The 27,224-nt window shown below is 31.0% G+C and overlaps 1 protein-coding gene across 1 annotated transcript in view; it reads right to left on the reverse strand.

The window, feature by feature from the left end:
* LOC118182621 (patched domain-containing protein 3-like) overlaps window positions 1-22,608 on the reverse strand; it is a 184,219-nt gene extending 161,611 nt beyond the window's left edge. The window contains exon 1 of the mRNA XM_085813276.1: window positions 21,266-22,608. Coding sequence (XP_085669402.1) covers window positions 21,266-22,268 — 1,003 coding nt within the window. The 5' untranslated portion in view covers window positions 22,269-22,608. The remainder of the gene's footprint in view (window positions 1-21,265) is intronic.
* Between the last annotated feature and the right edge of the window lie 4,616 nt (window positions 22,609-27,224).

Consider the following 27,224-nt stretch of genomic DNA (forward strand, 5'->3'; position numbering starts at 1 on the left):
TTGTTTCCGAGATCTTTGGCACTGCTAATGGCGTTTATGTGTTCGTCAGATCTTAGTCGAATCAAGAGATTTTAGAGAATGTTTTTCATTATTGGAAACATGCTAGAAATGAGCACAGATGTTTAAGTGCTTGAGAAGTAATAAGAATTACTTTTGTGTATCGGGAACGTTTTAAGCTGAAGAATTTCACAAATTGCCTTCTAGTTCAGAAACATTTATGTAGCACCAGAATTATCTTGTTATTTTCAAGCAAGTTCTAAGATAAGTCTTCAAAAATACTTAATTGCCCATGTTATCTGAAAATGATTTAAGTTCTTCTGATATACAAGTATTCTCTAAAACAGAGATTTCAGTTTTCTATTTTTGTGGAATATTAATAGTTATTCTCCCATTTTAAGAAAAAAATTTCGCTTGCAAGAACAGATTTTAAGAATAAATTTTCATTTTGTATTTGATTGGTTGGCTGTATCGATTAGCATGCTTTTAACAGACATTATACAAGGTATGTAACAGTTCGTGAGCTTTGAAAATAGTCTATGTAGCCTATTTGTTGGAACTTCACAGTAAAGTCCTCCGCATGTAGGATAGTGGTTATTAATAATTAAAAACCGTCTGTTGTTATCATTATTCTTACGAACAGATGATAATAGAATCGGAAACTTCAGAGCAAATATTACGTATTAGCTTGTGACAATTATGCTAAGTTTAATTCACAGTAAAGTTTCTTTAAGCCCCTTGTCTTATCTTCTTTTTTATTCATATTATATACATTCTTAGCCACCAGAAAAATGTACAAATTACAGCTTGCGGAAGAGAGCTCAAAGTAAAGTAAAAATTAGCTGCAGCTGATGCGCTGTAGAGCAAAGGATTGCCTTGTTTGTTTTCAAGAGTTAGTTCCAATCAATTTGAGAAGAGATAGTTTTGTTTGGAGGCTACATTAATTCCTATTGCTGTCCAAGATTGGGAAATGAATCCATCTTCAATGATTACTTAAAGATTAAATCTATGTACCTGGTTTTAAAGGATTTGATTTTAATAATTGTTTCACACTCACATGTAGTCGCAATACGATTTAAGGAAGTTTTATGTTATCTTGGAATTCTTAAAAATAGACGCAAGACCTTGTGCTTCAGTGGATGCCCTCAGACTGTTAGATAATTTTAATCAGACTCTTTAGGAAAGGGATACGGTATAATCAAATTATAAAGGAAATATTATTTTCACTATTGTAAGAGTTTTAAAACACGAAGAATGAGAAATTATAAATATTAAATAAATTAAAGAAAAGGATTGGTGACATTTACTCGATAAGACTCTTAGCTTCCAGAAAATACAGGCTGTTACGATTTTCCGCTTAAGAACTGGACATGATTGTTTGCGGATTTATTTAGAGATTCGGAGTTCTTTCTCGTCCTCATTGTGTGGCACGTGACGCTGAAGTTATGGATGCTAAACCTATTGCAAATTGTACACTTTCAGCTGAAAATATTTTTAAAAGATACTGGCGTGCTGAGCAAAAGATTTTATCCAGTATAAAGTCTTATGTACTGGATGACTGACAAATTTCTTCTAAATTTATTGACGGCTTGCGGCATATTTTCCTACTTTCTCCCTCTTAGTATGCTTTTCAAATTTTTATTTTATATTTTATTTTATAAGTTTTAAACTCTTTCCATGTTTATGCTGTCTGTTTCTAAACACTAACAAATAATTTTCTATTAACAATTACTGCAAATAATAATAATAATAAATAAATAATAAATTCAATAAAAAAATTTTTTAAATCTGAAAGCTTTCAGATTTTATATTTCGCCCAAAGGAAGTTTTTTTAACGTTTTGTGTATTACCTTTATTTATTAAATATTATGTTCTTCGCATTTAAACCATACAATTCAATTCAACAGCAATATCACAAAATAATTTAAAAACAGCATACCTTTAGAATTTCCAATACACAGTCTTGAGCGCTGGAGATATTTTTTTTCTTACAGTGTTGCTATTGCTCGCTCTGAAATTGCTGAGTTTGTTAAGAAAAAATCGTTAAATAATGAAATAGATAATAAGAAAAATTCAAAATTTGGGCTTCTAGATGCCCGTATTCGAGTGGAGAACTACTTTATACAGAATTTGACGTCTCTGCCGTTGTTTTTCCACGGATACATACGATCATGCAGGTTCTTCATTATTTAATTTCTTTAAATATAATGCAGGGCTCTAATATTTGAAAACTAAAACGCCGTTTATAGTGAACTAACGCAAAATGCCCTAACGAAATTAATAACCCTTTTCGGCAAATTGTCCCTTTGGGCTAAAAACTGATAATTGTAAATTTTAAAACAGGCCGTCTAAAGTGTTAAAGGTAGTGTCGATAGGTAATTAATCCTTTAGTTTGCAAATTCTCGATCCTTGTTATAAATCAAATGTGTATAGTAAAGTTTGTTGAATCTACTTGTGTTAAACTGATAATGTTCAGAGCGATCACTTGATGATATTTAGGAAGAAAAGCTTAGTGAAGGATGGTTAGGTAAAAACAATATATAAACACAGAGTTTTGAAGCATAATTAAATATTATGATTATCAAGTTTTCATCTTTTTATCAATTAAATCCTGTGTAAAGTAACAGAAATAAAATACCTTAAATATACACTGAAATATTTTTTACAGTCCCTAGTTTCTTCACTTATTGCATTTTCAGCAAACAACGAGAGCAGAATCAGGGACAATAAGATTCTCATCTCGGTTTCAGGATACGAGAACTGGAAAACTGTTAAATAGAATCGATTCCTCCTGTACGCAAGTTCGGGGAAAACATTTAGCATCGGGAATGAGCCCATATTAAAATCAAGGCTTTTTCTCTTGCCTTTGTTACTCCTATTCACGGCATCGGAAGAATCGAATGCTAATGCATATTAATATTTAATTCAAATTGACCATTTAAAATTAAGTTTGTGAATGTAATAATATATAATATTAGAAAGCTTATCGTAGATTTTTAATTGAGAAGTTACTTATTATCAAGAGAAAAACTCTTTGAAGACTTTCCTTACTCTGCAGAATGTTTGCTTACTCTGACAACTTGTAGTTCAAATAAAAACGTCGCATTTAAGTTTGACATTGTATATGAATCTGAACAAAGGCATACTTAACACTGTATACTAACGTTCAAAGTGCGTACGCAGTATTTATCTTCGCTTTCGAGAAAGCACTGCAAGAAATGTGAAACGTCAATTTTACTCTAGGCAGGATTTAACAGATTTTCCACTTGCTAGCAAAATGTGCTAACCATTTCAGCAAAAAAGCTCATATTACGGAATGCAGTAATTTCTTATGTTATCGTTAACGCCAGTGGCCGAGCGGTTAAGAGCCCTAAATGTTGGTAGTTTAACCAGGAAGAGCCCTAAATGCTGGTAGTTATCCAGGTAAAAGAATCGCTGTATGGTTGGTTTTCGTGCGTGTATACGAACCATTTCCCCTCAGAAAGTCCTCCATGACGATATCCTTCCCCTTGCCTGGAATTTGAATTACTGATCTTCCAGTTTTTACCATATACACAAGAGCAGCACATGAGGAAATGTGATGATTTTTTAACATTTACTAATTGCTTCAAAGGAGACGTAGATTATATGGTGAAGAGCAGAGATGCTTTCCTCAATGACTTAATGAGGGAAATTACCTTTATATTTGCATAATACATACGGAAATTCATGATAATGAGAAATAGCCACCCGCTGAACTTCTGCGAAAAGAAACTCAGCCAAACTATCTATATCGCGTCAACTGGTGGGCCAAGATTATATGTCCATTAACAAAAATCTGTCACTAGAAACTTCCTGAGACTAATATGTATCAGTGCTTTCAAATCGTATTAAAAAATCAAACAACTAAGAAGAAAAATAGAATTTCCAGTCATATTCCTCGCTAGCAGAGAATTGTGCAATACAAGATAATAACACATCGAACTTCCAAAAATTTAAATTAAGAATTGAGAAAACGACCTACTTGACAAAAGGCTGGAGGACAAAATCGATAAAAGTATAGACTAGAATTGACAAAAAGACTATAGGACCATACAACATTTCTTTGCATCCAACAAAAATAAAGAAAGTCTAAAATATTATGAAAATAATTCATATACAAAATGATTTCTGCACGCACTCAGTATGTATCGATTTTCTCTCTGCAGATACAGGCAAAAAAAAAAAAAAAAAAAAAAAAAAAAAAAAATGCTCTCTGAATTTATATATATATAATCGTGTTATATATATGTTTGATGCTATTATGTATTAATATGTTATATATTTATCATTATGTTATGTATTTACCTTTATGTTCTCTATTTACTATATATGTTTTGTATTCCTGTACCTTTATGTTCATTATATCCATTATGTATTCGAATATGAAAAGCACCATATGTGATAATTATATTGTAAATATGTCAAAATTCTTCAAAAAAATAATGTTCAAATAAAGATAGATAGTGCAGTTGGACAATACCAACATTACCGATGTTTGACCAATAGATGTCCGCTGCACTACAACTTAAACCTAAACTATATATCGGAGTATTAATATTGATAAAATAAAATTAGGCGCATTAAAAGCGATTGTTTCGTTTGCAGATAACAATGGAATAACTACACGAAAGATGCTGCTCAAACAGCAAATATATTAAAACTTCATTGGCCAAGGAAAAAAATTGATAACATGCGCAGTTACGTATATAAGTACTATCCGTCTGATAGGTCTGCTTCCACGAAAGTTCTTTGTGACTCGTATTTAACTGAGCTCCCGGGAAAATGCGAAAACTCCATGAAAATAACTTATTCAGCAACTGAATGAGTCAGAAGCTGAATGATTAATTCAGCAGACGAATTAATATGGCTCCACGATATTATCCTTTTAGTCATTCGTAGTCATTACCAAGCAAACAACTCGTTCAGCAGTTGGCAATCTAAAACTAGGATAAACAACTAACGTTCCACTATATTATCGCATAGCCATTGGTAGTTATTTTGTGGTACTTAGATGTTCACTACTTCTAAATGACCGTTCTTTTTCCCTAATAAATATATATAGCAGTTACGACTTAGAAAATACGTAAATGGAAGATCTTATTGACTGGTAACCCTTTGTTTTGGTAGGAAGCAATTTTTCTCGCAAAAGTAATAAGCATAGATGATAAATTATGCATATTAAGTTGAATGAAGGATCTCGCGAGAAAAAAGGTACATGCTATGTGCTTACTGGGTTCTCAGTGTTTGCACAGTCAAGCAATACCTGCGATATATTCTACTGTATTTAAGAACTACTGCCACAAAAGCTTTTCCTCATTAAGTAAAGCAAAGTCAAAACTCTAACTCTTGACGCTTAAACATCATTAAACAATAAGGTTTGTGGTCACTTCAAAATGCTTCTGATACGTATATCATTCTACAGCTGATTAAAAATCCAAACGTGTCTCACGTAAGTACTAGTCGTTTAATTACTGAGATGCATAGGCCTTAGTGTAAAAAGCTTAGGAACACACTGATAAGCAATATGTAACTCAACTAATTTTACTATGGAATTTAAACCTTGCTTTCTTGAAATACCTTCTTTACGAATATTGAGGTTTAATATATCTAAACTGTATATTATATTATTTTCAGTTAATAGTAGTAAAGAATACTTTTCAACTTTATCTCCGTTTAGTTATAGGTTTGAATACTTATTGAAACATTTGTACTTCTTTCAGTTTCTTTTATCCCACTTCTATAAGGAGGAAACTTTACACATTCTTTTCGTGAGTAAAATTACAGTTTTGCGGTCATGCGCCACATTTACATTGAGCCCTGCAAGTATTTATTTCATGGCTTAAAAATTAAAAACTTAAAATGTTTTTTCTTATAAAAGTTCTTAAATTAAAAATTAAGCTATCTTTTGCCGCTCAGACGGTATAGGAGGAGCCTACTGCGGTATCTAAGGACCTAGGTTCGAATCCCGAATAAAGCATGGATGTTTTTAAATGTAAAGTGTCTTTGCGGCATGGGGCACTCTAAATATATGGCGAGCAGCCGAAAGTCCTCTCGAGTGGTTTGGTGGAATGGTAGAAGTACCAAATAGAGGTAACCAAGTAGAACCAAGTAGGAGTTCAACCTCAAGGAGGTTGGACTTCTACTTGGTTGGTTTTACTGCCAACTATTCTTCTATGAAATTCATGGACAAGACAACAACTACAACAAGCATCTTTTTCTCTTATAAAGAGTTATTTATTATTCCAATACATTTTCTCGCATTTTAGTATTTTAGGGTGATTAGTTTCTTTCAGACGACTAAATCATTATTTTCTTTCCTTTTATAGCTTCTTAGAATCCCCGCTTCTTCTATATTATCTATACAAACCTTTATTGATGTCTTGTTTTCCAGGTACTTGAACTTCGGCAGATATTGGAAATAATTGTGCAGAAAAACGTCGTCGTCGTAGTGCATCAAATCTGTATACTTTATTGTATACACAGTACCCAAAATAGTTCTTATCCGGCCTTTATTTCAGCACTCCTTTGAGGCTAGACATGTAATTCCAGTTATAGAAATGATTAAAGCATGGAAAAATATTCATGTATAGTTTTTTTAAGTTTAAGAAACCAGTTCGTAGAAGCTACGAAACCCAATTTTTTATACAATCCACCGTTCACGTTTTGTAAAAATTTTAAACTCATTCTGAAAAATAAAACACAAAACTTTTTAAATTCATCTGAAATCTACGCCAATCTAATATTGCCTTTTTTGCCTAATTTTTACGTTCGGAAAATTTAAAAATTTAAAATTTCATTGTCTTAAATACGGAAACCGAATGCAATTTCTTTTTAACATGCAGTCGAAGCGTTAGTCACCCTTCTTTAAATGGTAGCTATCAAAATTTAAATACACTGATATTTTGACATATAAATTTTATATAAATTTTTCCTTAAATATTTCGCATTAAGAATTACCAAACCGAAATTTATTTTTAAGCTCACCTGAAAATACCCAACTGAAGAACTATATCATAAGTTTCTTATTATTCTTTCCTTCCAGTAAAAGCACAGTTCAGTCCAATTTGAGGTTTCTAAATTAGGAAACATTAAACTTGAGTGCAACTTAGCCGGGTCTCAGAAATAAGATTCGATTTACACATGTCTTGCTTTATGAGAACGCTATGCAAAAACGCTACCAAATAAGACAAACACAATGGTTAGAGTAAAAGAGTGTATTGGTAAATGTTTGAACCAATAAATGTCATTAGATAAAAATACGTTATCATACAGAATGTCACAATATTTTTTTCTATGAATATGTAGTTGCAATTAGAAACATTATATTTGTGAAAGGTGATTGCCTAAGAAGCCTGCTATGCCTGTATTTTAAATTATTTGAAGTAACTTTTATAAGAGCAGCAGTCAAGTTGTTCTGAAAGTTTCTTAAATATATTACAGACATATCACAAAGAATATAAGTTCTGTAATTTTAAAAAGTTTTCTAGTCGTATGGCATAGGTCTTACAGACTTTCCTCATAATTTAGTTCTTTGAACTAAACTAATAATTTAATTCTTTTAATTCTGTTTTGATCAGTAGGTTGGTAGGTAAAATAGTTGCTTCGTTTCCAACATTTAAATTTATTTCTCTGCCTTCAGAGACGCATTGGCAAACTGGCGTAGAATGTTTTTGCTTCACAACATTTGTAGCATACAACAGGTTTTCTAACAGCAATAATATATAGAGGAATTCTACCTAAATAAACTCTATGAGAAAAATGGAATCACTTTTGCAAATAAAAATCGAAATTTCTGAGTGTATATTGCAGTTAATTCTTTAAAAGCAAAACAATATTCAGTTTCGCATTTTTAAAAACATAGATCAAGAAGAAGCAGCATATTAGAATTCATAAAAAGTAAACCAATTGAAACTTTGATGAATTGCCAATTATAGTCAATACATTGTACAAAAGTTTGCAAAACAAAGCACAATTAAATATAAACGCAACATCTATTTTACCGTTAATATCATTTGTTAAAAATGCGCTACATGGAATAAAAAAAAAAAAAATAAAACTTTTTAAAGCCGAATACGTACAACATCACGCGGAAGATAATATGGCAGCAAATTTCAAGCTCCGACGATTAAGCAGGTCATTTAAATAAGCAAAATTTGAAATGCACGGGTGTATTTTGTTCCACTCATAGACAACTACTTTTTTTTTTATCAAGTATTATTTGATCAATAAGATCAGCATGGAGCAATGCTTCTCTATTTAATTCATTAATGACAACAATAGGCGTTAACTTGACGAAAGCGTAACAATGTAAAATCAGTTTTTTATACTTATTAGTCAATAAAAACGTTATTATGCAATACTTTGCTATTTTAACACTTGAGAAATAATAATTTGAAAGAGTATGTATGATTAAAGTTGAATTTTTTATATATACTTGTTAACAACTAGAAGTATTGTTAGAAGGTAATAATAGCATGTATTTTTTAATAAAAGAATGGCATAAAAGTAATCTTAGAAACGTAAAAATTAAATGTTTTCTGCAATGTCATTCTTTAATGAGTTAATAGAAAATATTTTATTTTTCAAAAAGCATTTGAAATAAAATCACAAGAAATTAATAACTCGATATCCGTTAAATATTTTTACGAAATGCCATTAAAATTTAGTTACTTCCCTCATAATTTCACGAACCTAAAACAATAACGCCTAATATGTTACTTCTGTGACATTTGGAACACGAATTTGAGATAATATATTTTATAAGTGTTACCGGTAGTGCATTGTGTTAGCAGTGATGATAATGAGACGTTTCTTTTCATCAAGAGAAAAAACGGAAAATTGCAGTGATATTTAACAAATTTTACGTTTTTTATTCAGAAAAATAATCTTTATTTACTGTAAAAATTGCGAATAATGCCAATTTCAGAGATACTTCAGCAAATACTTATGCATTTATTTTTGGGATTGCATATTTTCTGTTACTAATAAACTGTCTTCCCTTAAAGGTTCCCCACTAAAACATTCATATACTTAAACAAAGAGACCTCGCATGTTCAGCCGTAATTAATTAAAAAAGCAAGCAAATAAATGTCATCCCGAGTTCCATTCACGCAAAGGTATTAACTGCATGGTACATTCTTTATTTTCATCTCCACATGGAAAAAAAAATTACTTTAGAACAACAGGTACGAAAGTATCCCTACAAAGATAGATAGCCATCACATTCTTTACTGAATTAAATTAACCAATCAATTATGGAAAGGAAGTGTTGCCAACTGATGTCTCCTAATTCTTAAATTTCAGTTTTTTTATTTACCGTATTTGGCTATACCATAATTTATTTATTTATTTCAGAAGTTTAGATATCATATTAATGTATTATAAAATATTTCTCTTTTCAAAAAAAAATCTAATTTTTTCCCCTTCGAACATTTTATAGCGCAACGATACAAATATGTATAATTTTTCAAGAATCTGCAAAGTCTCACAGGAAATTTCAGTTGATCTTTACATACATATATGTTACATATGCCAATAATAAGTAAATGAAAACGATAAAAGATATAAACGTGCCCCTCCCCCCAAAAATAAAATATATAGCAAAATGGAAAATTTTTAAATACAAGACAAAACGTAATATTTGTAATGAAATTGTTATATTTTAAATTTAAAATAGTACCACTGTATCATACCTTTTATTTTTTATTCGCATGTTAATATATTATTTCTGTATTTGTATTTATTTTTGGGATTGCACATTTTCTATTATTAATAAACTATCTTAAATTATTAAATATTTCCTTTTGAATTCAATAATTTAAATCTTTATTAATTACTTTATACTCTGAAATTATGTATGTGTCTTAAGGTATGTGCTTACATGCGAAGCACCTTTTTTAAATACATAAAATTTTAATTAAACGCACATGTTTTTGAGTAAGATGGGATATAAAACTATGAAGTTAAATGGAATTTTATAGAACGTTTCATTAATTTTTTAAATATAGGCAATATTTTGTAAAATTTTAGTGAAAATTTTCATTTACGCCAGATCTCCTATAATAGATTCTAATGAATATACTTCAATAATCTTTGCACAGTATATAAATAACATACTTACCTGTGTTCTGTAGCAAAAGATTTGCTGTACTTTTGAATTTTTAATTACTTTTGAATATTTTGAAATATTCAAAACTTGGCACAAAAACTCAAAATTAAAAAATCTCTTTTCTTCAAAACACTGTCAATCAAATCAATAAATAAATACAAAGAGGTCAGATTTTGCTACAGAACACAGCTAAATATGAATAAAACATTTTGGCAAAATTTCATTTCAGTATTCTAAATACATTTTGAGAAATTAACGTAGTTTTAATCAAAAGTAACGAAAAACACAATTTCTCAGAAAATGCATTTAAAGATTTTAATACAGCACAAAAACTTTTGCAGAAATTTAAACCTTTAAAGCTCGCCATATTTGTATTTTAGGCCTTCTTTTACTTCATTCTTAACTAATTTTGACTTTCTTTTAGCATTTTCTGGATAACTTTGTTGCTTGTAGAGATTGGCGTTTCGACTTCTGAATTCGCTGTTTGTCTATTTCCCTGTAGCTTTCATGCATAATGGGATTAATTTATATTTCTATATACCTGAAAATAGGTGTAAAAGTCCTAAATATCTTAAATTAAATAATAATACAGCAATATGTGCACCTAAAAGCAGTGTTTTCAGTTGGACAAAAGTTTCTTTAGGTAAAATAGTCCTCAAAAAGTTATTAAAACACTCATTTTACAGCTTTTACAGCTTTTTTATTGTTTAATAATTAGAAAATAGTTGTTTAAACTTATTGTTTACATTTTTACGACCATTTAAATGCCAACTTCCGGCATCCAAAAATTCACTTCCGGTTTATTTTTTATACTATAACTTTGCTTCTAGTTTTCGTAAAAACAAAAATAAAGAATTTTTGGAAACTTAAATGTATGGCCTATACAGTGAATAAATAAGAACATTTTCTAAAATTTTCACCAAAACGACGAATTTAGGGTAGGACCTTAAGTTAGTTGCGTATGATATTATAATTTGACTTCGTTTGTGAATTTTATCGCATATATATACGTTTCATATTAATTTTAGAAAACACTCACATAAGATGAAGAGTATGAAAGGTAAAATTCTAGCTTTAATTTTCTAATTTGCAACAGCCTCTTAAGGGTTATTTTTAATTTGGTTATTTTCTCGTTCTATACTGCTTATAAATAGTAATATGCTCATACTAAATCTCGTTCAATCACTGTGTGTGTGTGTGTGTGTGTGATTATGGCAAAGCCTCGAGGGCTATCTGCCTAAGAGGAGGGATGCCTTCGTGGAGGACTTTCTAAGGAAAACTGGCTCGTATACACGTTACACATGGGGAAAACCACGAAAACGGCCATGCAGCCAGCCCGTTCGCGGGATTCGAACCTCGGACCGAACTACCAGTGTTCAGCGACTTTACCGCTCGGCCGCTGGTGGGCCTCGTTCAATTACTGAACTATGTTATTTAAAATTTGACATGGACATCACGTGACTTCCTTATACGGCTTATTAAATTATGCGTATAAAAGACAAAATTTTCGGTGCAAAATTTTGAAAGTTGAAGGTTAACGTCCGCCCCCCACTGCGCAAAAGGACACTGAAGTTGGTGCACGAACTGACTTAATTCACTATTCTACTAGGTATTTCCAATGTAAACAAATGGCAGCCTCGTTCGTTTAGTGCCACTTAAACAACTTTTAAATTGTTGATCATTCTACAACTATTGTATGCAGATGAATTAAATGCATAAAAACCTTACCGAAACATAAGAACATAATTCAATCACTTTTAAAATATAAAAATGCTCAGTTTATCAATATATAAAATCAAAAGACTGAGCTTACCGAGCCGTGCGAACCATAAATATATGTTCATATTATACATATATATACATATATTTATATATATCTAGTGCAGCCGATTGCAAGGATAAAAGGAGATGCACAACTAAATTTTCTAGCAGTACGCTATATGTTTAAGTTGTACGGATAACAGTTTTTGAGTTATGAGAGATCCATACATGCGTACACATATATTTCATATCTTTTTATTTTATACCCGAAATTTTTCGCGATTACAATACGTCGTACAAGGAAGTAAAAATTTAATGTCTTTCATATGATTTTATATCACGTTCATGACACATGTACTTAATGATATATGATTATACAATAGTAATGTTAAGTTTTGCAAAACAGAATCTTACTTAGTCACTTAAGTGAAATCCGCTCTTTCTTACTTCATATTGTCATATTACGTACGCTCTTTCTTATTGTGTAAAATAAATATTCACTATGAAATTTTTTATTGTTTTTTCTGTATGTAATGTAATCGCATTCTACTGTAGTTGCCAAAAGCAACGTATATTTCGTTTCATTCCTTTATATGGCTGTAAAAAGTCATCAGTTTAATTCCAAAACAAACTATTAGATGCATCGAAATGAATCTGAAACCTAACATAAATCACCCTCATAAAACCGTAACATATTTCAACTCTAGCGGAATTCTGAGCAAAGAAGTTCCGTCGCTATTTAAGCAGGAAAACGAACTCCTTTCTGAGGCCCCACCGTGATTGCCTCAGGGGGGGGGGAGATTAACAGAACCTATTCCTCCCCTCCGCATACATCATGGAGGTAGGAAGTAAGAAGGAGTCGCCCTAAACAAGTTTCTCCGTACCCTGCTCTGAAGCACCGGCGATCCCTACGTGGTGACCAAAACATTGGGTCATTTACCATTGAGTTCTATGGGATTTGACGCGTTCGGGTGTAAATATTTTGTAATTACGTCGCAAATATACATATAAATGTATATATTTTCTTTTTCTACAACACTTCAGAGTCCTAAGTATGTGAAAACAACATATTTTTAAACAACACTTCATTCTGAACGGAATTAAATGCTATATTTTTCACAGGACAGTTTTCTCAGAATGGTTTAATTTCAATGAAATATTTTCATAAGTTTTCGTTAATTACATTAGAAAAAAAAATTAAGGTAATTCAATTTTATTCGGTTAAGGTACAAAAATTAAGATCAAAGTTTATTGCATTATTAATATTAAAATTATGCATTATTTCTTTTCTATTTATAGAGCTTCTTCCTAAAATACTTTCTTAAATATGACATGATTTTTTGGCTTCTGAGGCATCTTTTAAATCGAAAAATGTAAGTCAATTTATAATTAATGCTCTATTCGGTTCATTTTAAATTAGAGAATTATTAGTAATTAGCGAAATACTTTAAATAAGTATTTCGCTAATTCCTAATAATTAAATAGGTATTAAATAGTATTTGACTTTCTCTGAACATTTCTGAAAGGGAATAAAATAATTTTTTTTTAAGTATTATTTAAAAAAAAATTATTTTATTCCTAAGTATTATTTAAAACTTGTAACTGAGTTATTATAAAATGTAAGGGGAATAATTCTTTTAATTATACTTATCAGATTTTTTTTTACCCTTCATTTCAACAATACATATTCCAAAACTCTTTATTACGTTCTTAAGTGCGCATCTCATAGCATTTGCTTTACAATACCTTTTAACAGATTGCTTTCTAATACGAACAATTCTTGCTTAAATAGTTTTATAACGTATTTGTCAACAGGATTTCAATTTATGTTTACAACTCAATATTAAGGTTATTATATATTTAGATAACATTTATAATCATTATAAATTAGATACATTTAATCATTAGATTTCTTCGCAGTACTTTCACAGTTGTTTATAAGTGAATAAATTCTTCATTTCAAATACATTTATAAATAATTTAATGAATATTTAAGTATTTTGTCAAAGGCAGATACATGCTTTTTGCAAGCACATGCATAAATACCCATACATATAATTTTGACGAGGATTGCAGCATTTGATGGTAATTTTATTTTTAATTAACCCAAATAAGTAAAACGTGTAAGCCCAAAGTGATTATTTTTCAGATATATAAAATTAAAACGATGGGTTTAAAATGAGCAGCAGTAAAGCCTCTTCTCTAAAAAAATTTAAAAGGTACATGTTACAATAATATATGGATGTGAAAAAAGTTTGTTTTATTTAAAACATTTTGACGTTTGGAAAATAAAATAAAAGTAGCGAATACTCTATCAAGGGTATCGAAAAACGTATACAATTTTAAATGTACCGTAAGGTATTTTTCATTCTTTAAGCATAACATTTTTCTTAAAATCTATATTTTTGTAGTGCAACAGCTTAGAATTTTATAAAACAAATTCATAATCAAAATCGCTGTTGTTAGTTATCGAAAAATAACCAAGATGTGATTTTTGCGTAAATGTCAGTAAACTATACAAATTGCTATTATCCATCACACTATGAATGTTTCTTTCATGCGAGAGTGTCCCTTTTTCGATTTCTATGGAACTGTCGTGTGTCGAAATACTATCAGAATCTTGTCAAGCGAGCTTCTGAATGTAAACAAAGAAACACCCCGTCTGGTGACCCAAGCTTCAAAGCAGTGCTTCACTTCTAGCGCGGAATGGCCCCTCCTCCCTTTCCTACCTCCATGGCATACATGGGAAGTGACCCAACTGTTTACCTTTCTCTATCGTAGCAGAATTCGAAATTTTTCTAAACTGATTTTCACCTGAACGTTTTAATCGAACGTTTTTAAGTTAAATGTATACTTTAGAAATACCACTTTGCTTTCTCCTTTAATTTCGCAGGCTTATATAATTTATTTATGAATACGGTACTGAGTAATAATAAAACTGGTGTTTTAAGGGTAAATTTTCATATAAATGATTTTTTTATCAGAAAACGTATCCATACAGCACAAAAACGTTCTGTGATATCCTGAGAATACAGCTTACAAGTTCAGCGCAGATCCTTAGTACATATCGGAATATCCTCTTGACTTCCAAAACAAAATCTTTGGAATGATTAATTTCACATCCCAGTGCACCCTTTGGACATCCTCGCTAAATTCCATCGACAATGTACGGGTTGTTGTGAAGATTTAAAGTCATATTTACCATAGTATCAGAACATTCTGGAATATTCTCCCTAAATTAAATGGAAACGTCATGACTGATTAATATCCATCCTTAATACATCTCCAGAAACGCCTCACTGGTCCCATCGACACAGTACGAGATGTTATCTTACTTACCACAACATTCTGAGGACAACTGTGAATATTCGGGTAACCTTTTCAACGCGTCCTTCCGACGGCTTGGCGTTATATCACATCATATACATAAGACATCCTTGTTGGGTCTACTCGACAATCTACCGGATATGACGAGCATTTAAAATCTATGTACAACATTCTCAGGCCCTTCTGGAACGTCTTTTGAACATCCCAAACAGATCCTCCCGTATAACGAGAATGAACTTTTTGGAAACTGACAGTAATAAGCTAATAAAAATAAAGAGAAAATAAAACTTATTTCAATTTTCAACGAATCTACATTCGAAAAATGACCCTAATAACGTGGAATGCAGCTGAAGGCATGAGCAAAGCATTACTATGCTCCCAGAATTTTAATGGGAAGAGAAAGTAGCAAATAATAAATGCAAATTTCCCTTCATGCTTTTTTTTACTTCCTTGTACGAAGTAAAAAGGAAGTATCGTAATCGCGAAAAGTTTCAGCCAGCATATTTCAACGAAAATATCTATTTTGACCGCTATCGAATGCAATTTAACGATGTTTTTGCGTGATATCTGTACATAAGGACAGAATAAAAGCCTCGTTTCCTCCAAAAAAATTATAAAACTGCTTTAAAATTAATTCTGAAGAAAATTTTTCGTGGCGTCTGTACGAACGTATGTACGTACGTATCTCGCATAACTCGAAAACGATTAGCCTGAAACGAAAGTCGAAAACGTTGAAATTTTGTATATAGGACTGCTATAACATGTAGATGTGCACCTCGTATTTTGGTTGCAATCGGCCGCACCAAACGTATGTAAATACTATATTTATATATATATCCACTCTGTTACTCGACACAGTGATCTCAGTTTCTTTACTCTTATACGTTTGTAAATTGTACATATTTTGCTTTAAAAATGATTGAATTATGTTGTTCTTATCTTCCGGTTAAGGTTTTTATGCCTTTCGTAATTCTGGAAGCAATATTTGTACAATTATTAACAATTTAAAAGCTGTTTAATTGCGGTTAAGTTTTAAATAACATGGCGGACATATTTGTTTACATTTGAAACAGCAGAATTGTAGATTTGTTGTCAATCTAGAGAGACTTAACTTCGCAACAACAAAAATAACGCCTTCATTTATTATTGCGAATTAAATCATGCTTAATCCTTTCTGGAATTTTTTCGAGGAAATAAGTGTTTAAGATTTACTTCGTAATTTTTAATACAGATATTTTGAGTTTTTATGCATTTTTTGCCTTGTCGCGAAGTGAGAACTGAATTAATTGAATGAGAAATATTCAATCGTCTGTGAAAAACTGTTTCTTTTCTGTTTTGTTTACTTAATTTCTTTCAGACATCGTTCTAGCTTTATTATACTATTTGAATAGAACATGTGGCAACGATAAGATAATTCTTCAAATGATATAAAGTTTGTGCATTCAGAGTGTCGTTATAGTAAACAAATATAGTGAATTTTAAAGAGTGCATTTATTCTATTGAGGTTTATGCGCTGTCGACGAAGTAGATTTAATTCAATCCAATCAATTTAAATGAAATTCAAGAAAAAAATGCGTATAATTTAATATTCCGTACAAGGAAGTCATGTGGTGTACACATCAGATTTTTTTAATAATCCGTACAGTGGAAGACGAACCGGGAACGTGATTAACCAATGACTAATAGTAAACGGTACTTCAATAAAAGTTGGATGTTTAAACAAACAATGTTATTTATAGAGCACTATATAGGGCTTAAAATATATAATAGGGATTAAAAATGACGAATGATAAATGAAGAATGATCGTTGCAGGGAAGATAGATAGAAATCCAACTGTATATCATTAAGACACAACCACTTTCGATCTAGGTTGAATGTTGATCTATGCTTTATCGTATTGACAATTAAATTAACTAATTCTTTGGCAAAAAGGATAGCACTTTTTATGAATTTATAGGTAAAAACATATTTTCTATTGAAAATCAATTACGAAGCAATATCGTTTCGTGAAATATTTATAATACCAATATTGAGTATGCCATTTACGGTCATTACGTGAGAAAAAATTAACCAGATCCCTCAAAATAGCTTTAAAAGAGGTGAATGACTAGACATGGAGGCAGACCTTGAAACGTTATACGATATCAAGGACTTTTCAGCAGGAATTAATGTTTTCTGCAATAAGAGAAAAACACTGACTTTACGGAAACGTATCAAAAATAGCAGGCGTTTATGAAAACATGAAAGCACGAAAGTGTTTGCAAATATTTATGTTCATAGAAAAATTTTAAAAATCGACATATTTTATTCTTTTGTCTTAGCAATTTTCATGCAATCAAAAACAGCGGGAATAAACTGCGACTCATTCTTTACTATTGCAAATGCGCCTCTGAAAAGAATTCAACACTTTTATGCTTACTTTATTTTTATTTTCTTTGAAATAATTCTTACTTCTTCTTCCCTCAGAGTCAGTTTTAAACGCTTAGTACTTAAAACAAAGCAAAATTCAACCTTACTTTAGAATTATTTCTCATCTTCCGGTGCATCTCACAATATCCCTTTAACATCTCAAACAGATCCTTCTGTATGTTTAATGTCCATCTCAGTACTCAAGACATCTTTATTAGGCCCCATAGACAGATTATGGGACTTTGTCAGAATTTTAAAATCCTGCTTTATAACATCTTCAGACATCCCAGACTATCCGACAAAGTTATGAACTCTTTAAAAAAATATTATGAATTCCTCTTCTTCAAGGAGAGCAATCATATTGTTTACTTCTACAGCTGATTAATTTCTATAACTGATGGTCAAGTCGTTGTTGTGAATGAAAATACATGCACTGAAGAACCGTGTAATTCTTATATTAAAAGGCCCATAATCTGTCCTTAAAGATGATTAATTATTAGTTATATTCCTGTTAATTTTTATTTTCATTCTCTTATTTCTTTAAACTTGCTAATTCCACCGATTGTAAGAACAAATTCAGGCTATTTCTCTCAGATTTCATTTACAGTGTGCTTTGGTACCGTAATTCAAGATGAATAAACATTAAAATCGCCTGATATTCAACTTTTAGAATTAGGTAACCAGTATTCCGAAACTGACGACTTAAGTTATCTTCCTAAAGTTGCAAGGATTTTTAGGTTTGTAGGAGCATGGAGAGTAAGGAAATCAAGTGGGGTCTCAACGGAATTGGAACCATTAATTTTCCAATGCCAAATGTACATGCTAACTACTTACAGTACAAAGCACGCAATATGTGTGTGGGAGGGCGATGTAAAAATTCATCGCAAAGTTAATCTAAATTTGTATCAGAATGTTTTTGCCATTTGAAGAAGGATTCCATGTTCATCTCTTGAGAGATGCAATTTTTATTAAAAATAATTTCATTGTAATGTTGAGTTATGCTTCAATTCGAAGATTTAAGATTGACATGTTCCCCTTTCAAGTATCTTCAAAACTATATAATGATGTGCTAAGGAATAATATTTGGGTAATATTTTTAAACAGTTACCAGTTAAATTTCTTCACATAACTATAAAGTGCGAACTCAACTGAACATTGCGTAATTGAATCGCGAATCTTCCTGTTTCTTATAAATAAAAACACTCAATTTCAATCTAATAAATCTCATACATAGTTGACATAGAAACGTAACGTTTCTCTATGCAGTAAAACAAATATGTAGATTTCTACATGGTTGGCTGAGTTTCTTGTAATGAACAAACGCACATCTTTAGGATCTTCGCTAGACATTTTGCCGCTCGCTGCAAACCTGCAACTTCTAAACTTTGCCCACCCGGTTTCTTACTAAATTCTAAAAGTTTTGACACCCCTAAATTCTACTAGGTTGCAACGGCTCTGGCGCCGGCTCAGCACATCCTACTATCGTCAGTTTTTGTCAACTTAATATATATATATATATATGTACATGTATTTATGTATATCATATTACGCAAAAATATTCTTATTTGCAGAAATCTTAACAGTTAAAATTAGCAAGTAATTTTTTTTTTTTAAACTTTTGATATCTTGGATAATCTTCTTAGCTTAGTTTTAAAATTAGGTTTCCCTTTACATTATGGAAATGAATGAACTCAAGAATTTATTTAATTGAATCAAAAAGGATCTGGTTTGAAATAAATTTTATGTGCCATTATAGTGTATAGTTAAAAACTGATGCTGTTAATACTCTTTGCATAATTTTCGCCTGTTCGTATAGATAATAATTTCGCATAATTACGACTAAATAAAACTGCGATAAAAGAAGCAGTTGTGTGTTCAGATTTAATTGTGCCGTTAGTTTATAGTTAAACAGCAATAAAATTAACTAATAAAAATCTAAAATGTCAGTATTGCTACTCAAGTTCAATTCAGTCACACAAATTAGAAAAATCAACGAAACGTTTTGTTCTAGTTTAAGTTTACATTGTATCATCTGTTTTTTATGCAGACATTTTTGCATCATTGAAGAGATATGAAGACGGGAAAGCCATATAGGCGAGCCATACCATAATGAGCTAAAATATTTATTTCCATTAAAATTTCAAGCTTATAGATTTAGCGAAAATTTAATGGATATAACATATATATTTCACATTAGTTTCCGTAAACATCAACTATTTTATCGCCCAAGTATTTTTTTTAAAATTAGATAACGTAACAAAAATTTATGATCAAAGAAAGAACGCTAACACTATTCAAATGCTGCCTGAAATATCGTGAAATCTGAATAAAATGCCATAAAAATAACAAAAATTTAAACGTAATATTTTTTATTTGAAATTGACCTCCAATCAGTTGAATTAAAAAGGTAACAATTCAAAATAAAGGCTTAGTAATAAAAAAAAGGTATTCTGGAAATTTCAAATTGTAATCTAACAAATTGAAGAATTTACCAATCAATTTTCAAAAAAAAAATTTTTTCCTTAATTTAAAAATAAAATAAAATTGCAAAATAAAAAAGAAATTGCATTTTGATCTTAGCAAGTCAACTTCAATTTAACATCTGAAATAATTTGAAGTAGGCAGTTACGATAGGCTTACTGGTTTAAGAACGTGTTCCTGGAAATTAAAGTTACAGAATTAAAATTTTATCTTTAAAATTATCTGTTTAAAAATGACAACGCCAAATAGTAAACACAAAATTTGTTATGATATTATTTCATTGTGAATTAACGCCAGGTGGAGACTCGTGCACTTACTTAAATGTTCAAGACCGGGCTGTGCATTTATTTCAGTTCATTGTTTGTGCACGAGTCTTGGATTAAATGTGTTCTTCAAATGGCAATTTTGTCAAGACACGAAATGTGCAAAGTAAAAAAAACCACAAATATTTCGAAAATGTTTCCTTTGAGATGTTTAAAAAACTTCGGAAGTATTTTGTAATTTGGGGATGGATTTTAAATACCCATGCCTTGTCTTGGATTCGAACCCAGAATCACTAACGTGGGCTGTCAGCTGCCGTTAATCAGTACACTCTCCGAGGCCCAGAGAATAAGTGAATCCGAAAACTGAAACTAATTTTTTAATCCAACTATTTGCTCCTTACTTTAGAGGCAAATATGTACTTTCTAAAGAACCAACTGATCTTAATACATTGTAGGTTTAAAAGCAATGACTAGTGCTCATTTCATTTTGAGGTCATTATTTGATGGTACTTGTGCTCACTGATGGATTTACGTTTGCATTATGGAAAATCATTTTTGTCACAAACAGAAGCCTCAGACATATAAAACAATTTTAAATATTTATAATTCATATAAAGAGTATTCATATAAAGTATAAGAAAGTTTTCAAAAGGTTGCTACTGATGTTGACAATTTTAGAACCTAATTTCAGATATTAGAAATTTATTTATGGAACGCAAAAACATGGAATATCAGGAAGGGAAAAACGCCCATAGAATATTTAAAAAAAAAATCCAAATTGGCTCAGCTGTTAGATGGAATAATCAGAATATCCATGTCACATATAAAATATATTTTCTTAAAGTGCGCGAAAGAAATACCTTTGAAATATTGCTAAAATATAATAACAAGACTTACCAAGCATCAAAAAAGGAGCGGCAAGGTTAATTCCAATGAATTCCAAATTAAAGTACATAATGAGTCCAAAAGCTGCAGCTACTCCCATAATGGAAGAGATACATCCAATGACACCTAACCAAGGTTTGCTTGTCACCCAATCCGCCATCATACAGGTGACGATGGAAAAGACTAACATGATGACAAGGGTTAAGCTGAGGAAGGGCACCACGCTTTGAGTATTTTTTTGTAATTCCTTCGTCAAGGTGTTGGACACAAACATGGCCAAAGATATGCTTTCGAACTGTTCATTCAGCGATTCCACTGTTTCTAAAAACGTTGCCTCCCACAGCCTGGCCATGTTTTCAGCCCTGGGTGTACTCCAGTCTAGATAGTACATGAGATTCGCGGCACTGCAGTTAATGATGTTTCCATTTTCATCAGTGATTACACCCCCTAAGGCTCCACCCAAAAAGTACACGCGATTTGGAGTTTGCATCAAGGGATATTTCATTGTGACGTTGGGATTGTATTCCATCTCCCTAATCATCCGCTTGAAATCCAAGACATCATTCCGGAAGCAATTTCCACCTAGTTTCCTGGCGCATATGTCTTCATACCTCCACACTCTTTCTTCGTAGTAGATTGTAAGATTCTGAACAATCATGTTGAGTTCGTCAATTTCGTCAAATATCTCACCCCTAAGTACCGATTCTCCGTCTCGCGGTACGACAATGACACGGCCAAAGTGTCCCGGCCGTGTTATACGTCCCAGGTCGAAGTTCTTCGAAGAATTCATAGGGAAAAGAGTTTCCACAATATTTCGTTCCGTCTTAGAACGTCCATTTGTGGGTGTGAATAGGTACTCTGGATCATCCTCGTACCGAATTCGTTGCAAACCAGAGCCAAACAAAGCTGCCACAAGTATTGGGATGATGACAAAATATCCAGGATTTTTGGCAATTTCGCGTCCAATCCGTCTGAAAAGAGTTGACACAAATCTGTCGACACAATCACACCGCATGATTATTGTCTGTTATCCCGAAAGGTAAATTTATTTAAATAAATATAAAAAGCTAACACTAAAAAAAATTTAATATAACAATATCCACGTGTTCACTGTACCATGGTGCTTATATTTCACAGTGCCACTTAAATATAGTATTATCCAAAGAATACTGAATGAAAAATTTGCACATAGCTTCCGAAATCGATTCACATTTGACAAGGCAAGAGTGCTTAGAAAAAGTATATCCACCGTTATAATCTACGATGTGTAAATCTCACTGAGAGTACCTCCATTTTTTTTTTACCTGGAACCCGCTACGATAATGCTCGCAACCCGCAACCGCAGGCAACACTGAATGATCGCTAAAACTTCGGATCGTCTGCCACAGGTCGGAGCGGTGACGTCATCGGGCACAGCGACCAATGAATTAGCAGGCCAAGTGAATTTCGTCTGTTGTTTTTTCCCGTTTGTTCCGGTTGCACGGTTTTTTGTTTCAAGAAATATTAAGGGATTATAATTTATTGAATAGATTTGAAGTTGCTTGCTGTATACTCGAGGAAGAGAAAAAAAAAATTATAACGTTAATCTCGAAATATGAGAAACAACATCTCAATGAGCAACAACTTCGAGCGAACACGCCTACCTAAACGAATTTACTCATTACTTGCACAGAGCAGGAAGATTAATTGATTAATTTATGAAGATAAAATTAACTATGTTTTGATTTCGTTTACAAAACGAGAACAGAAAAGACAGAATAAGAATTAAGCAATTAAATTAAAAAATATATTTTTTAATACTTCTTTAACATAATATTAAGGATAATTTTGTTACGAATTTATCAATTAAGGATTCCCCTACTCTCGACAAAAAAACTTTTTCTTATTTATAATTATTACCTATTTAGGAAAATTATTCTTTCATTTTATATATTTTAAATAAAACTGAAAATATAAAAAAAATATTATGAAACAAAATAAATATCACAAATAAAAACTTAGAAATTAAATTGAAAGCTATTTTTAAACTAAAATCTATTTCTCTACTATAAATAATTTTGTCTTTGGAACTGCTTCAGACTTAGTATTAAAAAATAAGCTTATTGTTAAAAAAAAGGGGGGAGAAGAAGCAGAAAAATATTTTTGTTGCTTTGATAATTCAGAAAAAAAAATATATATATTTCTGAATAATTAGTGGTAAAAACTATACATAATACAGTAGGAAGCAAATAAAAATAGCACATATTCTCCAAAATTAAGACATCAGTACATTACAAAAAGTGAGAAACTTACATAGAAAACAGATGTAAAACCGTTTTATTGACTAATTTATTATTCCATAGGGCAATTTGCCCAGAAGGACTATTGATTTCGTTTTGGCATTTTTCGCCGATTCACAGTAAGCTTTGTTTCCCTTTTCAAATTGTTCCCACCAAATATTATCGTCCTGTATTATATTTAAAGAAACTAAATAAAGAAGAATCTGCATGAATGTATATATGTTTCTAACACTGTGATAAAACAACAGTACCTAGAGCCATCATAACGTAATCTTACATAGAATATGGGCATGTGGAAGCCCCAATTTGAATTTTAAATTTCTTTTATATCGATTTCCTATTTTGTAACACTTCAACGAATTATTTATAAACAAACTCAACGATTTCAAAGCTAGCAATGGCAAACACTATGCGAGGAAAAAAAAAAAAAAAAAAAAAAAAAAATTTTTATCACCAGCGGCGTGAGGCTCTGTATCGGGAATTCTAAAGATGTGCTCATTTTAAAATTATTTTGTAATATTGCTGTTGAACTGAATTTGTGATAAAACAACGGTACATAGACCCATCCAGGTTTGAATAACGTAATCATAGTGCAAATATGGGCATTTGAAACCCAAATTTGAAATTTGGAATTTGTTTTATTATCGATTTCATATTTTGTAAAACTTTAATGAATTTTTGATTAACAAACTCAACGATTTAAAAGCGAGCAATGGCAACACTCTACGGGGGGGAAAAAAAAAAACTTTTTATGTCCAGCCCGCGGAGCTGTGTATCGGAAATTCTAAAGATATGCTCATTTAAAATTTATTTTGCAACATTGCTGTTAAACTGAATTTTATGGTTTAAGTGCAAAGAATATGATATTTAATAGATAAAGGTTAAAAAAAAAAAAAAAAAAAAAAAAAAAAAAAACTCTGAAAGCGCTAATTTTTTTTACTTTTTTTTCCGAGTGGCAACAGTCTCGCGCGTTGGAGGTAGAAATGCTTTATTTCGAAAAGTGTTGCTACTGCTCACTTTCAAATCGTAGAGTATGTTAATCAAAAATTTGTAAATTTTACAAAATCTGTACAGATAAAGAAGAATTGTGTATTTGTGTGTTTGTTCGCGTTATTGATTTGTGATCAATTATGATAAATTTTTTTGCCACATTTAATCGACTAAAATTGAATATAGGGGAAATATTGGATAGAACTTGAGCTTTTACGACCATTTGATTAGAAAGACGAAAATCATTAAAAACTGCGTGCCATTGTTGCTGGTTAGCTTATTTTTCAATCGAAATTTTTTATGTGGGTTCCATATCGCATCAGACTGAAAAATGTATGACTATGAATTGTACTTTTTTGCATCGTTATTAGAGAAGGATTACAGCGGTATCGTTCTCTTTGTTATTAGATGCATTACTTTCAATCTAACTTAACTGGCATCGGGTACTTCCGCTAGTCTATATAATAAAAATAATAATAAAAGAGAAAATCTGAAAGGTTTCAGATTTTAAATTACATCCAAAGCGACGTCTTTTTAACATTTTGTGTGTTACATTTATTTATTAAATATCATGTTCTTCACACTTAAACCATAAAATTCAGTTCAAGAGCAATATCGCAAAATAATTTTACATTGAGCATATCCTTAGAATTTCCGATACACAGTCTCGCACGCTTGTGATAATTGTTTTTCATACAGTTGATGCCATTGTGTTGATACCAAAGTGTTTCCATTGCTCGCTTTGAAATCGTTGAGTTTTTTTAATTAAAAATTCGTTAAAGTGTTACAAAATATGAAATCGTAATAAAACAAATTTCAAATTTCAAGTTTGGGCTACCAGATGCCCATATTCGCAGTAGGATTACGTCATTCAAAATTGGATGGCTCTAAGTACCGTTTTTTTATCACAGTGCGAGAAATATATACAGTCAAAAGTCTTTAATCCGGACTCGTCGGGACTTCGGCGATTCCGAATTATCGGTTTTTCCAGATTATAGATCATCAGTTTAAATCTGGTAAGATGGCATACAGAAATTATAAAATTAAAAATATGAAACCGTAATTTATGAAATAAAGAGCAATTATGATCTAAAGGGTATCAAAATTAACAAAAAAAAGCTTAATATTTAATTGTTTACTTTATTAAACATTTCTTTCAATATAAGTTGTTTAAGTTGCTTCGTTTTATGTGCTAATACTTTCTCTTTAATTCTATAAACAGACATAATTTCTTGTTCAGTTACAAAGTTCCGCTGTTCAAGTTCTATAATTGCTGTGTCGAGAATACGGACAAATTTGTCAATCGAAATTTTTTCGTTTTCAATAACCTCTCTGTCACTTTCTTCACTATCGGAAGCGGTACATCGAAACATGCTTTCGCTTTGTAGATGCTTTGGCAGCTCCAGAACCGGGAACTCCTTTTGACATAATCGAAAGTTCAAGCTTACTTTTTATAAAATTGCTCTAACAATTTGCAAAAAATAATAAGCCGAATCCAATTAGAAGATTAAGGAACAACGCAATCTGCAATATTAACTGAAAAAGATAATTATATAATTTTAGCCTAGCTTATACCGTCTGTTATACATTAAACGCGCATGCGTAAACGTATTATGCGCAGAAAGTTTGTAGCTTTGAGGCCCGGATTATAGATTATTCCGGATTATGGACGTCCGGATTAAAGATTTTTGACTGTATATATATTTATTCAGATTCTTCATTATTTAATTTCTTCAAATATAATGCAGGACTCTAACATTTGGTGGCAACTGTTTGAAAAGTGAAACGGGCATTTATAGGGAACCAACGCAAAATCACAAAACGAAGAAAAACGCCCCTTTGGACGTAATTTAAAATCTGAAACCTTTCAGATTTTTTTAACTATTGAAAATGATATTACAGAAGTTAAAACAAAGATAAGTTAATAATCTATATAATTTAACATTTATTCATAAATAACTAAAGAAAATCAATCGAAGAGGGGGGAAGGAAAGCAAAAACGCAGAAAAATAAAATTAAGATTCTACATTTCTGCTTCGATAATGGATTAAGAATACAATAATAATAATATTTAAAACACATTTAACTTATAATAAATAATTGCTTCAAATTAAAATATTTAAATGATATAAAATTGAAAAATACTGACAGGAAACATAAAATTGTGGTAAAACTCCGAATTACTTAACTAACTTGGGACCTGTATAATCTGAATAACTGGATTACCTTCTTTTTCAGGCAAAATATATTTTCTGGTAATTTTTTTATTATTTTGTAATTTTTTTAATTCTATACTATTTTTTATTAGAATTTTTGCAGAAATACACTGCAGAGTATATCTGTTCCAAAGTTCAAGCCAGAAGAGTAAATTCTGAATTACACGAAGTGTGCTGGACTTCTAGAATAAGAAAAAGTTTTTCATTAATATTAATCAAGCTTTGGTAGGAATGCTAAATAAAATTTCTAAATGCTAAGTTGGGTAAAATTTTGGTAGGAATGGAAAATTTCAGATTTTTTCTTACTACTTTTTACTTTCTGAAAATTTTATATTACTTAATTTTTTAAAATTTTATGCTATATTTCTTTAGAATTTTTGCAAAAATACACTGCAGAGTATATCTGTTCCAAAGTGCCATAAAAGTGAATTCTGAAAGCCATAAAAGTGAATTCTGAGTTACACGAAGTATTGCTGAACTTCTACG

The sequence above is a fragment of the Stegodyphus dumicola genome, chromosome 3 (assembly GCF_044657685.1).
Source record: "Stegodyphus dumicola isolate Sdum_Otavi_A_Nest chromosome 3, ASM4465768v1".
Classification (NCBI taxonomy): domain Eukaryota; kingdom Metazoa; phylum Arthropoda; class Arachnida; order Araneae; family Eresidae; genus Stegodyphus; species Stegodyphus dumicola.